General features: G+C 46.8%; 2 protein-coding genes across 2 annotated transcripts in view; both read left to right on the plus strand.

Annotated features, from left to right (window-relative positions):
* Positions 1-3: 3 nt before the first annotated feature.
* taf10 (TAF10 RNA polymerase II, TATA box binding protein (TBP)-associated factor) lies at positions 4-5,320 on the plus strand. Its single transcript, XM_088616732.1, has 5 exons — positions 4-455; positions 1,331-1,488; positions 1,623-1,687; positions 3,815-3,929; positions 4,975-5,320. The coding sequence occupies exons 1-5, from the start codon at positions 263-265 to the stop codon at positions 5,062-5,064; spliced, it is 621 nt and encodes a 206-aa protein (XP_088472858.1). The 5' UTR covers positions 4-262; the 3' UTR covers positions 5,065-5,320.
* Positions 5,321-6,575: 1,255 nt separating this feature from the next.
* ppih (peptidylprolyl isomerase H (cyclophilin H)) overlaps positions 6,576-14,836 on the plus strand; it is a 57,674-nt gene continuing 49,413 nt past the window's right edge. Inside the window, exon 1 of the mRNA XM_088616734.1 lies at positions 6,576-6,784. Coding sequence (XP_088472860.1) covers positions 6,719-6,784 — 66 coding nt within the window. The 5' untranslated portion in view covers positions 6,576-6,718. The remainder of the gene's footprint in view (positions 6,785-14,836) is intronic.

A 14,836-nucleotide genomic window follows, 5' to 3' on the forward strand; every position in this document is an offset into this window, starting at 1 on the left:
TAGTCCGGACTTGACTCAAACGGCACACGGAAGCTGGGCTTGTTTGGGAAGTGGTGAATGTTGCTGAAAAAGTCCAGCTGCTGACATACGCTACATGCGTGGATTTTGTGTTTGTGTGTGTGTGTTTTGGGAATCGTCGCGTTAAATTGCATTATCTTTTTTGGGGGGGCTTATTTCAAACGGCAAATCTCTGCTTCTCGAAGACTGTTATATCCGTTCGCTGTTCAACGTTCAAGATTTTTTTTTTCGGTACTCGACAACGATGAACGTCGATACCCCGCAGCCCGTGGCGGCTGGAGGCGCGTTGTCAAACTCTTCCACGACAAGCAACAGCAACAACAGCAGCAGCATCAGCAGCAGCAGCAACAACAACAGCAGCAGCGGCAACAGCGTAGCAACCAGCAGCAACACCGCCGGCAGCGCCAACAGCGTCGTCTCCGCGGCTCCCACCAGCGGTGAGCCCGTCTTCCGTTCGTGCTGCCCCGGCGGGACACGCCGCAGTTCACGGGGTGTCTCTAGCCCGGTCCCCAGCCCGCTGCCGTGGATCCGTGTGCTTGGGGTCACGCTTTGGGCGTTTTGTTAAACTGTTTGTCGTTCGGCTAGCTGGCGAATCATTTATACAGAACTCCATATGCGGTCTATACACCCGTGAGGAGGAGACGAGCGACTAATGCGCTCTTCCTGCCTGTCAAAAAACAAACTTAACAGTTGTATAACTGGACGGTTCTTCATAAGTTTTTCCAATAATAAAAAAGATTCTTGGGGAAAAAGTCGGTGGAATAAATTGGAGCCGCAGAAGTACAGTATAGTTCATAAACCAGGTTAAATACTCTGTATTTGTACGCTGTACTAATACACTGTAGTGTATTTGTAAATACTCTGTATTTGTACGCTGTACAAATAGGTTGTAGTTTGTGGTTAAATTGCCACAAAAGGTAAGAAGACCACTGGGGCGGAATAAAGAGTCTTTTACTGCTGTTCCTTCATACTTCCCGAATTTCTCAATTTCATATAGGCTTGTTTTAAACCCCCTGTTTCTGGTTAATCACTATAGCTCTGTCGCTGATCCTGTATGACAAATCCTGTGTGAATTTGACATCTTCATACTTTTGTAACAATGTTCAAGCAAGACCTCTCCAAGATGATTAAAGAGGAGGAAGCAAAATCAGGATGCACAGTACTCCAAAGCCCTGTGCAACACAGACATCCTTCCCAGGATACCAGGAGCAGAGAATCATACTCATTTACACTTATGTGATGTAAAATAGCAGAGTGATCAAAATGATGTCAGCTCACCCGTTAATCTTGATTTTGTTGCGTTTTGATGTAGCTCCGCTGTCGTCTGCCTCGGTCCCCCCTCCCTCGGAGACCTTGGTGTCTAACGGGGTGTACGTGCCGCCTGGCATCGCCAACGGAGACGTCAAGCCTGTCCTGTCCAGCATGCCTCTGGCCGACTTCCTCATGCAGCTGGAAGACTACACTCCCACGGTACCTGGGGCAGCTCGGGGCTTTAGGCTACAACACACAGACACGCAGACAGAGACAGAGTCACACACACACTCACAGAGACACACGCCTGGGCCTCGCCAGACTGTAGCTGATGGCTTGTCTTTGACCTGCAGATCCCAGACGCAGTGACCGGATACTATCTCAACCGGGCTGGGTTCGAAGCCTCTGATCCCCGCATGTAAGTGTTAACTTCACTATCTGCTATGGCCCAGCCATCCTGTACTGCAGTTACTAGAAGGCAAATTTTAATATTCCAGTATGTGCTGTGCAAAGTTTTTTTATTAACATGAATTGTAAGTTGTATCTTTTGTATACAAGTTTCTAAATGTTTTTTGTTGTAGTTTTTGTAAATTTCATTCTTTTTAATTTGTGTTACTATAAATCTCTGTACAGTATTGTTGTTAAATTATATTTTATGCCTCGAATATTAAAGGCAGTTTTAATAGTAAGAAATAATGAGAAATGAATGAGTGCAATGCAAAGTAGAGTGCATTTACATGGATGTTAGACATTTACATGTTAATGCTGTTAACCTAGCATTAACACGAGGCAATAGTTCATTCCAGTACGTGGTGGAAATAGAATTCCTTTAACAGAATTACGCAAAGGAATAATGTGAAGAGTATACTTGTGTTATAAATAATTTGATGTATTTGGAGAATGTGAGGGACAAATTGAAATCATGTGGTTCACTCAAAAAGACAAACTATCCAAACTTCCTTTCTAGTGTGTCTTACCCCCTTGTGCATTTTTCTTGACTGAATGTTGCCAGCAGCCCTGCAGCTCACAGCTGACACCCCACTGGAGCTCAGCAGGTGTGAGCCTGGTCAGTACCTGGATGGGAGACCTGCTGGGTTGCTGCTGGAAGAGGTGTTAGTGGGGCCAGCAGGGGGCGCTCACCCTGCGGTCTGTATGGGTTCTAATGCCCCAGTATAGTGACAGGGACACGAGACTGCAAAAGGGCACCGTCTTTTGGATGAGACATAAAACTGAGATCCTGACTCTCTGTGGCCATTAAAAAGTCCAGGGCTTTTCTAGAAAAGAGTAGGGGTGTAACCCTGGCACCCTGGGCAAATTTCTTATTGTCCCTTACCAATCATGGCCTCCTAATAATCCCCATCTATGGATTAGCTTCATCACTCTGCTCTCCTCCCCACTGATAGCTGATGTGTGGTGAGAGTATTGAGCATCATCCAGGTGGATGCTGCACACTGGTGGTGGTGGAGGGGAGTCCCCATTACCTGTAAAGTGCTTTGAGTGGAGTGTCCAGAAAAGCGCTATATATGTGTAAGCAATTATTAATTACAAGACACTCACAAGACAGTGCTACAGACAGTGTAGACATAGACATTTCTGACAGGGTACATGAAGTGCAATGTGCAGAGTGCAATTTACTTTACAGGATTTTGCAAAGAATTGTGTAAAGAATAAATCAGACAGTGTGCTTGACATTAGGCAAAGAGAACTAGGTTTCCAGATTTGGAGTAGGTGCAGTAGGTACCAGGGTGTTGAGGAGCCTGACAACCTGCGGGAAAAAAGCTGTCATGGAGTCTGGTGGAGCTGGCTCGTATACTGCCATACCTTTAACCAGATGGTAAGAGAGCAAAGAGGTTGCAGGAGGGGTGGGAGGGGTCGGCCACGATTCCAGAGGCTCTGTGTGTGCAGCGTTTGTGGAAGATGTCCTGAATGGACGGAAGGGAGGCTCCAATGATGTTTCCTGCTGTATTGACAATTCGTTACAGGGACCTGCAACTGAGACCTTACCATTCCCAAACCAAACAATGATGCAGTTTGTCAAGATGCTCTCGATGGAGCCTCTATAGAATGTGGATAGTATGGGGGTGTGGGGGGGAGGAAGGTTTGCCCTTCTCCGTCACCGCAGGAAGTGGAGACGTTGTTGTGCTTTTTTAGCTTGGGAGGTGGTGTTGATGCTCCAAGTGAGGTCATTTGAAATATGCACACCAGGAAACTTAGCACTTCTAGCTGTCTCCACAGGGGAGCCGTTGATGTGCAGTGGGAAGTGATCAGCGCAGGTCCTCCTGAAGTCAATTATCATCTCTTGTGTCTTATCGACATTCAGAGACGGATTGTTGTTTAAGCACCAGTCCGCTAGTTGCTCCACCTCCTCTCTGTATGGTGCCTCATCGTTGTTACTGATGAGGCCCACCACTGTCGGGAAACGTGATGATGTAGTTTGTACTGTGCTGAGCAGTGCAGTCATGAGTCATACACTGTATGTCATACTCACGTATGATTGATACATACACTGTCGGTAGCTAAAGAAGGATTATTGCTCTCACTTCAGAATCCGTCTGATCTCTCTGGCGGCTCAGAAGTTCATCTCAGATATTGCCAATGACGCCCTGCAGCACTGCAAAATGAAGGGCACAGCGTCGGGCAGCTCTAGGAACAAAACCAAGGTAAGGAAACCTGGGCACTCCAGTGGCTCCACCATTAAAGAGTCTCGATCAGCCAGAGGACTGATCACTCCGATATCACCGGTTCGAACCTGGGTTATAGTGCCTCTGCAGTTGATTGGGTTAAAGTCATTCTGGGCTTTGATAAGCTTGACATGCTACACTGACTGCTACTGGCTACCTGAGGCAGGTCTGATTCCTTGCAGTGTGTTGAATGATAACGATGACAGGCAGTTGTGTGCATAGATCCTGTTCATTTGTGTCTTTGGAGGTGTGATAGGCAGTCCTCGCTAGCCAAATTTGAGAGGGTATAATAACACAGCAAAAAATGTAAAAGCTTTCAGCAAGAAACAATTCTCATTGTATGTACTTACATGAGCTACAGCAAAGTTTTGACGGAGAAAAATGTATGTGTTCCTCTCGGTTGTCAGTTTCTTCCAGATTATTACATAGATCGAAAACAAGTGAGCCATCCATTCACCCACTTTATAACTGCTTCTACTAATTCAGAAGTATTTTTGCGGGGGAGCCGGAGCCTATCCCAGCAAGCATAGGGCAGGGTACACCCTGGACGGGACGCCAGTCCAATCGCTGGGCAGACAGACACAGAAACAGACACACACACCCTCATTCCTAAGGGGGATTTTCCCAAAAGCCAATTGACCTACTAGTATGTTTTTGGACAGTGGAAGGAAAACCCATGTGAATGCAGGGAGAACATACAAACTCCACACAGACAGCACCCCAGGTCAGAAATAGATCCCAGGGCCCCAGCGCTGCAAGGCAGCAATGCTGACCACTGCTCCACTGTGCCTCCCCACAGCCTTTAGCAATCAAACTTTCTCTCCCCTACCAGGTGCACCTGTTGTTCTAAGCTATTCCTATAGGTGGTAGTTAATTCACAGACATGCAGCTTTCAGCATAGGTCTGCTCAGCCAGTGTCATGTCCACCCCTTTGCCTGGACTCACAGTGCTCATCAGCATATCCTGCAGACGCGGAATTTTTTCCAGTGCGCTGACTGACTGTTTTGGGGTTTGATTGTCGCAGGACAAGAAGTACACCCTGACGATGGAAGACCTAGCCCCGGCTCTCTCGGAGTACGGGATCAATGTGAAGAAGCCTCATTATTTCACATGAAAGACTGTCGTTGAGGGGGACTGGCCGGCAGGAACAGAGATGGCTCTCCTCGTCCGTCACACACCCGCAATGTCCTCGCAGTCGTCTCTTCCCACTCAACTTCCCCGTCTCAGTGCTGGTTTCTCCTGTGACATCTGTGTAGAATTCCTTTTGTTGCATACTGTGCCTAACTTTAGGTGTGCTGTGTTTGTCAGTCGTATAAAAGGGTTTGGTGGTATCCTGGGTCGATGCAAAAGAATAAAGTTTTTTAAGAGCCTGTTCTTCTTTCAGTGCGCTGTCCATCTCTGAAATGAAGAGATTCAGAACAACAGTATGTGTCCTTTTCATTTTCAGTGCACACGTCCTTTTTGGTGTTCTGTGCAGCAAGGAGGATGAATGCCAGTGTTTCCTGGCTTTCTGGAAAACACTGAAGCAATAACTATTTCAAGTCCTGGAAAAAAGTCATTTAAGAAGGAGAAAACGGGAACTTGCTTGTTTAAATTCTAACGGAATGATGTGTTAGGAAAAGGCAGCTCTCCGGGCTATGCTGCAGTCCTGGATGCAATTTTGTCCACAATCTCTAAATTCGTGGCTGGGAGATTAAGTCCACACCTGGATTTATCACTCTGCAACTCACAGCTGGCAGCCCCACTGAAGCTCAGCAGGTGTGAGCCTGGCCAGTAGCTGGATGGGAGACCTCCTGGGAAAGCTGAGGCTGCTGCTGGAAGAGGTGTTAGTGGGGCCAGCAGGGGGTGCCCACCCTGCGGTCTGCGTGGGTCCTAATGCCCCAGTATAGTGACGGGGACACTAGACTGTAAAAAAGAGCCATCTTTGGATGAGACGTAAAACAGAGGTCCTGACTCTCTGTGGTCATTAAAAATCTCAGGGCGTTTCTCGAAAGAGTAGGGGTGTTACCCTGGTGTCCTGGTCAAACTTTCCCCTGGCCCTTACCAATCATGGCCTCCTAATAATCCCCATCTCTGAACTAGCTTCATCACTCTGTTCTCCTCCCCACTAATAGCTGGTGTGTGGTGAGCATTCAGGCGCAGTATGGCTGCTGTTGCATCATCCAGGTGGGGCTGGAGGAGAATCCCATTACCTGTAAAGCACTAAGAGTGGAGTGTCCAGAAAAGTGCTGTATAAATTTAAATATCACACCTGAAGAAGGCTCCACGGCCGAAACGTTGTGTTCTCTTTCTTCTTTTTTTCAGCATGGAATAAACCTATTACTTGTTCCTTTGCAGCCTACGCATGCTGACGCAGCTACCCACCTGAACTACATTTAAAGAATTATTCTTATTATAAAACCTTTGTAACATCCTAACCCTCCAGAACCTCTTATGGAATGTAATTTGTGGTATTTTTTAAACAACTGTTTTGTGTTAAATTTTCTTTGTAACAAAAGTTCAGTTTTGTATTCACTTAAAAATGTCGAGGGTGTGATAACTCGAAGTATTTCGCTAAACCAAGCCAAAACGAGAGGGAAAGTTTGCGCATTAGTCAAACAGGCATTTTGTCCCTTATCGTTACCCGTAGGCGATTGACCCTTCCCGGCTGCCGTACTAGTGAAGTACTTTCATTTGAAACAAGCACGGCAATAGGGAGGTTTGAATTAAGTTTTATTTTAAATACCAAAAGTGCGCCAAAATAGTCGTTTTAAGAAAGTAAATCCACAATGAACGTGCAGCCTTCGAATCCCAGCAACCCGATTGTGTTCTTCGACGTCACTATAGGCGGACAGGTGAGTGAATATGATGAAATATTTACTCGCGTGCAATCGTCCATCGTTCATTCTTTGATCATTCTGCACAGACTTTAAGATGTTTTTTCGTTTTAATTGCCGTGATAACAAAATGCATTTTTTTTAACGACGCGTTACATTTGAGTCAACATGCTTGTCCTTCATAGTGACGTTATTCAGTTTTCTTCGTGTCAGTGTTGTTAGGAGCGTTTTTAAAAAGTTGTCTTCGAGTGTGATACACATGACCTCGTGCTTTAATATCAAATCTCAGAAGACAAAAACAAACTCTTACTTTCGAAAAGAAGGCAACATGGTGATAGAGGAGATCTCCATTATTTTGTCAAGAAATATGATAACATGCTGCCTGCAATATAATGATAACGCGTTATGGTTCGGAGAGTCCAGATTGTGAAGTTTTTGGAACCAGGCGATGCCATTTTGTAGTTTCATTTAGCCAACTGTTGAATTTGCGGGAAGCGTGGCAGTGGTCAGCATTACTGCCTCGCAGCGTTGGGGTTCAGTTCCGGGCCAGGGGTGATGTTCTCCCCGTGTTCGCGTGGGTTTAGGCTGAAGGTGGCTCCAGTCTCCTCCCACAGTCCACAAACATCCTTCTGGAGAGCACTGGTGAAAACTATGGTGTGAGTGTGTCCGCCTGTCTGCTCTGCAGTGGACTGGCGTCCTGTCCAGGGCGTATCCTGCCTTGTGCCTGTTGGTTGCCATGGTAGACTCCAGCTATCTGAACTTTGGTTAAAAAAAAATTGTTAGGAAAACGAATGGATTGATGGCAGGTTTCGTAGTTCTGCCTACAGAGGTGCTGTGCTGCGCTGCGTGGGCACACAACACAATGGAGACACATTTCAATGAGGGAATTAGTAATAAATTACGAATTACTATCAGTTACTGTAAATGGCTTTAATAGTAGTTATAGTGGGAGCAGTTTGCTTACGGTTTCATTACAGGAAGTGTTGGCATTGATAACCCCAGTGGTAGTATTGTGCCGTCACATCACCAGGTTGTTATCATGTTGATCTGTTTTCAGGGCTCTATGCTGAAGCCTTATGCCAGTGCTGGAGCTGATGTTGTCCCTTACTGTATGTGTGTGCACCCGAACTTACCTTGTAGAATAAAGTTAGTGTTGCCAGGTTTTCTGTTGCATTATTATTCACGCAGTTGCTGTCCTCCACTGTGACTTTGTGCTTGGTTACAATGTGGCAGCATCTTCTCCTGCAACACTCGACGAGACAGAGATGTGCCTCGCTCAAAGGTGTAAAAGCAGTACCTTTTGAACCCACAGGACTCACTGCTAGTCACACTGCTGCCCAACAGTGTAAGCATAGTTCTGCAGTATTTAAGAGTTGGCCAGTACTGCATATCACCAGCAACTCAGCCATATCACCCTGCAACTCACAACTGGTAGCCCACTGAAGCTCAGCAGGTGTGACCCTGGTCAGTACCTGGATGGGAGACCTGGGAAAAACTAAGGTTGCTGCTGGAAGAGTTGTTACTGGGGCCACCAGGGGACGCTCACCCTGTGGTCTGTGTGGGTCCTAATGCCCCAGTATAGTGACGGGGACACTATACTGTAAACAGGTGCCGTCCTTCGGATGAGACGTAAAACGGAGGTCCTGACTCTCTGTGGTCATTTAAAATCCCAGGACGTTTCTCTAAAAGAGTAGGAGTGTAACCAATTTTCCCATTGCCCCTTACCAATCATGGCCTCCTAATAATCCCCATCTCTGAACTGGCTTCATCACTCTGCTCTCCTCCCCACTGAGAGCTGATGTGTGGTGAGCGTTCTGGCGCACTATGGCTGCCGTCGCATCATCCAGGTGGGGCTCCACATTGGTGGTGGTGGAGGGGATCCCCTTTACCTGTAAAGCGCTTTGAGTGGAGTGTCCAGAAAAGCGCTATATAAGTGTAAGCAATTATTATTATTATTATTATTATTATTATTATTATTATTATTATTATTATAATAATATCTAATATCCAGTTAAAGAAGACACTTATATGTCATTTACTAGTGTGGAGGCTTCCCACTGCAATACAAGGTAACTCTGCAAAGACGTTTTCCCAAAAAGTATTTTTAAAACTGCTTTTAAAGTTAAAGACTTTCTAGTAGTAAAAAAGTTAGGAAGTGATTAATTGCCCCCAGTGCATGTTTTCCGTCTTAAATTCCAAGAGTTTCCAAACAAGCGAAGACTAGAGTCGACTTGAGTTATTTCATATGTGCCCACAAGGTGGCGCTGGGCCGCCTTTCCGCTCTCATGTTATAAACAAGTGGTCGGAAGGCACAACACCTCGCTCTCCACAAACTACACCGCCAGCACTAGAGGAATTTCTAACTGGAAAATCGAAATATCCCGTATGGTACTGAAGTATGGAGAGTGACAGCACAGTTCTCCAGAAAAAAAAAAAGATCAGATTCACTTTTTTTCAAGAATAGAATTGCATTGATGTGAGAGTTTTTTAAAACCTGATTTTTTTTTACAGTGTCTTCATTTGTATTTACTTTTATGCACAACCAGTACATTATCTTATTTTGTTGTGACAGCATTTTCCTGTCAGCATAAGTCATTTCAGGCTTGTGATTTCCTGCGATTTCTGATTTTAACAAAGATATTCATCTGTTCACATTCATCAAATCAAATTTGATTCAGAGAACAGAATGACTGCGATAAAAATGTCCTTGACTTTAAAAAGGTGAGGTATTTCCCTGCATCATTGGCTAGTAAGTTTAGAAATATGATGTGATTTTGGAAATCATGTGAAAATAATTGCAGCTGATTGGTTCAGAACAACCTTGACTTTCATTGATACTGGCCTTTCCAATGGCCCATTGAACATGTGCTGTGTGTTCTAGTTTTTCTGATTCTACTGTAACTCGAGTCCGGAAGGAAGTCTAGTCTTGATCATAATTTTAATTCCATTACTACCATTAGACATGCTTTGATTTGTTTTCTTTTTTGCAAGTAAGATTGTCTTAAGCTGTTTAATTCCATTGAAATGTCTTGTCTCAACAAGTATTTTGATCATGTATTGAAGGTTCTTTGTCATTTTAGATGAAACAGTCAAGGGCAGCCGAACATGCTAAACATGGTTCATAAGGTTAGGAATGTCAGCTTTACTCATTGTAAAGAAAAGATGTTACAACTTACAAGCACCTGTCATATTTTGAATTTTACGTTGTTAGCTTGCTAAGCAAAAGCAACCTCCAATACCTTGTGAAAAAAGATGTCATCATTTAATGATTGACAAAACTCTGCATGCTGTTAAATGGTTCTGTAACACTGTTCAGTGTCATTTCTAGTTCTTTGGTTCCAATAAAACAACATCATTTTCATTGTTTTATTTGGTATACGACTCGGTATGCTTTACTAATCCTGAAATCAAACTATGAGAGAGTCTCCATATATAAACATGCAAAATAGTTTGTGGTATACCGCGGTACGTTGTCCAGAGGCACTACCCAACCCTACTGATATAGCATTTGGCTTGGTTGGGTATAAATAGCCATATTGTTTATTTTGTTTACTGTTGAGAGTTGTCTCCTTAATGCACTGAAGATACAGTATTAGTAGTAATTCAGGAAGCCAATGGATAATGGCGTATAGAGCAAAATATACCTTTTAATTGAGCTGAGTGGATCTTAAAAGCTTTTGTGTCAAGGTGATATGATTGTCTGTACTTGCCCCCCAGCTATGCTCTTAGTGGCTTATTAATTTAGGCCTTTAGTTGTACTTGGTGCTTCATTTTTCTCCTGTTTCAGACTTTGATTTTATACATGTGGTGGAAGGAGTGTTGCTTCACTGCTCATCCTGCCCTTACATCCTGCCTTGTTCATGTCTAAACAGCTCTTAATGAGAGATGGGTGGGAATGGCCCTGTGTCCACAGAGGTTCCTGTGCTTGTATCCCGCACACCTGAAGGACTGTGGGTGGGGAAACCGAGATGCTGCTCCACAGCTGCTAGTAGTGCTACCCCCCTCTTCAGAGCTGTAAACAGTGCTGACCCAACCGCAGATCGATTCAACTGATAGCGCAGGAGCTAAGCTGGAATGAAGAGCAGCAGCACACTGGGGTCCCTCCCTGGGCTCACGCGACCCCATCACCCCATCACTTTTAGGTCATAATTAACATCCGTCACCACATTATGGAGTGGCTGTTTCCTTCGTTCACCCCGGAAGTGCATTACTATGCCTAAAACAAATACATATGTTTTGGTTTAAAAACATTTTCTGCTGGGGACCAGGGTGGTGCAGTGTTCAGCATTGCTGTCTCGCAGTGCTGGAGCCCTGGGTTCAATTCTGGACCCGGGGTGCTGTCTGTGTGGAGTCTGTATGTTCTCCCCCCAGTTTGTGTGGGTTTCCTCCAGGTGCTCTGGTTTCCTCCCGCAGCCCAGAGCCATACTGGTAGGTTATTTAACTTGTGGGGGAAACTGGCCCTGGTTGGATTGTGTCTGTGCCTGTCTGAGCCCTGTGACAGACTGGTGTCCTGGCCGGGGTGTATCCTGCCTTGTGCCTGTTGCTTGCTGGGATAGGCTCCGGCTCCCCTCCCTAACCCTGAATTGGATAGAGCTGTTAGAAAGTGGATGGGTGGATGTTTTTCTGATCTAAAAAAGATTCAGTACACATTTCAGCGATTTCTCAAAGATCTAATGAAACGGGATTAAATTACCATCTTCGGTATAACGGATTGTACCTGATGTCAGAGAGGCCAGTGTGAGTTCAATGACACAGTCTGAAAACTGTTAGCATGTGCTTAGAGGAGTATATCTATAGCTGGGTGGAGGCTGGGCGTGGGCTGTGCTGGAGGGGGGCCGGGCAGGGGCTGGAGGAAATGGGAGAGGAGCAGAGCAGCGCAGGTCAGTGCACGCCCGGCACTGTCAGAAAAATGGTTAACCTGCTCACTAGCCACGATCACCGAGCTGTGGAATGGAGTCACGGGGTGTGCCGGCGTTCTCCTGTTAATCGTGTCTAAGTGCGATGGTTTCAGTCTCAGTGTGCTGGTGTGGCATAACGTGTGCAAAGGCTTTACGTTTGCTCCTGTTTTACCTTATTTATTCAAGACTGCTGCACGCTACACAAACACCTTCCTGCCCAGGACAGTACAGAACATCAGGAAGGGACTGTTTTCTCCTCTGTTTGCATCTCTCCTGGTTGGGTTCCTAGATCTTACAGGAGACACCCATCCATTTTCTAACGACTTCATCCAATTCAGGGCTGTGGGGGAGCGGGTGTCTATCCCAGCAAGCCGTGGGCTCAAAGCAGGATACACCCTGAATGGGACGCCAACCTATTGCAGAGCACACACACCAACACAAGCTCACACCTGGGCCAATTAAGGGGAGGAAACCAGCACACCCTGGAGGAAACCTACTCCAACAGGGAGAGGACATACAAACTCCACACAGACAGCACCCCAGGTCAGGATTTGAACCCAGGGCCCCAGCGTGCTCACCACTGTCTTACTGGAAATGACCGTGCGTGTCGTGACAACTGTGTTTGCCCAATGCACAGTGAACACAAAAACGAGTTTCACAGGACTTGGTTCCTTTCAGAGTACCCCATTTCCCATGAGAAATGTCCACATAGCAACCGGCTAGTTGTCATGAGCAGACCTGCTTCTATGAGGGAGTCTTTGGGGACTGTCTCGTGAATTGTGGTGTTGAACAAGCCTAGGTGAGACTCTCTTGTGCAGCTGAAAGGTGAATGCATCAGTAATAAATGTTCGAAGATGCTGTTTCACCTGGTTCTTTGGAAAATGAGGTTTAGGGGGCTCCTCAGATGCTGATATCCATCTGAGTCTGATTTGATCTCTCTCGCGAAGAGGGTTTGTCGGCTTTTATGTGCCTCGTTCAGTGCTTTTGTTCCATTCGCAAGGGGGGTATTATTATTCACAGCTGACACAAAGACAGGCCGTGCTTGAAATGCTCACAGGACTGCTGCACGCCCTATCCGCAGTAAGTGAAGAACCGGCGGGCTCCAGTTCTGTCCCGCTGTTTCGTCATGCATTCAAGGAACTGTGGGATTCCAAGAACTGCTTTTTCCCCTTCGGAGCGTGTGCTCTTTACATTGCCAGCAACCTTTTTCAGGAACCAGAGCATTTGGGTGGGGAAGGAGGGAACTGAAAAAGAACCGGTTTTATTTTCCAGCAGGTCCCTCATCTTTACGCGCTCGTTGTTGCTCACTGTGATGCCGTGCCACTCCGCGGGCGAAGAGGAGCAGATGCCAGCGTGTGAGAGGAACTGGGCTCCTGGTGTGGTTCTCACCCTGCACCCTGGGTGTTATGGTACAGGGTGAGAACCACACCCTGGTTCACCCACACCCAGCCAGCAGCCATATCACCCTGCAACTCACAACTGGCAGCCCACTGAAGCTCAGCAGGTGTGAGCCTGGTCAGTACCTGGATGGGAGACCTCCTGGGAAAAACTAAGGCTGCTGCTGGAAGAGGCGTTAGTGGGGCCAGCAGGGGGCGCTCACCCTGCTGCTCATGTGGGTCCTAATGCCCCAGTGTAGTGACGGGGACACTATACTGTAAACAGGCGCCGTCCTTCGGATGAGACGTAAAACCGAGGTCCTGACTCTCTGTGGTCATTAAAAATCCCAGGGTGTTTCTCGAAAAGAGTAGGGGTGTAACCCCGGCATCCTGGCCAAATTTCCCCATCGGCCTTTATCAATCATGGCCTCCTAACAATCCCCCTCTGTGAATTGGCTTCATTACTCTGCTCTCCTCCCCACTGAGAGCTGATGTGTGGTGAGCGTTCTGGCACACTATGGCTGCCGTCGCATCATCCAGGTGGGGCTGCACATTGGTGGTGGTGGAGGGGATCCCCATTACCTGTAAAGCGCTTTGAGTGGAGTGTCCAGAAAAAGCGCTATATAAGTGTAAGCAATTATTATTAATTATTATTATTATGGCCATGCATGGCTGTGCAGAGACCAGGATCCCTTCCCTGTCAGTCTGAGTGATGTCCCGAGAGACCAGGCTGCCCTCGAGGGGGCAGGGCGTGGGCTGGGGTGGGAGGGGGGCTCGGGGTTTCATAGTGCATCCGGGGTTCAGCCAGATGAACCCCACAACTTTTATAATAATAATAATATTTGTTTACGCTTATATAGCGCTTTTCTGGACACTCCACTCAAAGCGCTTTACAAGTAATGGGGATCCCCTCCACCACCACCAGTGTGCAGCCCCACCTGGATGATGCGACGGCAGCCATAGTGCGCCAGAACACTCACCACACAGAGTTATGAAGCCAGTTCAGAGATGGGGACTAATAATCCCCATCTCTGAACTGGCTTCATAACTCTGTGTGGGGAGCGTTCTGGTGCACTATAGCTCCTAATAGGAGGCCTAATAGGAGGCCATGATTGGTAAGAGCCAATGGGAAATTTGTCCAGGACGCCGGGGTTACACCCCTACTCTTTTTGAGAAACGCCCTGGGATTTTTAATGACCACAGAGTGTCAGGACCTCGGTTTTACATCTCATCCGAAGGACAGCACCTGTTTACAGTATAGTGTCCCCGTCACTATCCTGGGGCATTAGGACCCACATGGACCGCAGGGTGAGCGCCCCCTGCTGGCCCCACTAACACCTCTTCCAGCAGCAACCTTAGTTTTCCCCAGGAGGTCTCCCATCCAGGTACTGACCAGGCTCACACCTGCTGAGCTGCAGTGGGGCTGCTAGCTGTGAGCTGCAGGGTGATATGGCTGCTGGCGATAGTACAGGTCGCCAAAGCATTGTTATAGGCCACTGTTGCTGGACGGTGCGTTGCCCCTCTGGTATATCATGCATCAACCATGCTTTCTCCTTATTTTCACCCCAAGCTACCATGCTCCTGCACTGTACTCCCTCCCTTTCATGCGAGTTCTCTGTGAAGACGGTGTGATAGAACCGCTAGCACCAGCTGTGCTGTGTGGCGGTCTGTCAAATGCAATGTCGGAAATGGTTTTAAAAAGCGGTCGTTCTTCTGCATTGCCAAAGCAATCTGTTGCTAGGTGTGTCGAGAGCCAATTGCAGCACGCTCGCTGTGCGCGCCCCGCCAGTGTCTGA

The sequence above is a fragment of the Lepisosteus platostomus genome, chromosome 23 (genome assembly GCF_059453375.1).
Source record: "Lepisosteus platostomus isolate fLepPlt1 chromosome 23, fLepPlt1.hap1, whole genome shotgun sequence".
NCBI lineage: Eukaryota > Metazoa > Chordata > Actinopteri > Semionotiformes > Lepisosteidae > Lepisosteus > Lepisosteus platostomus.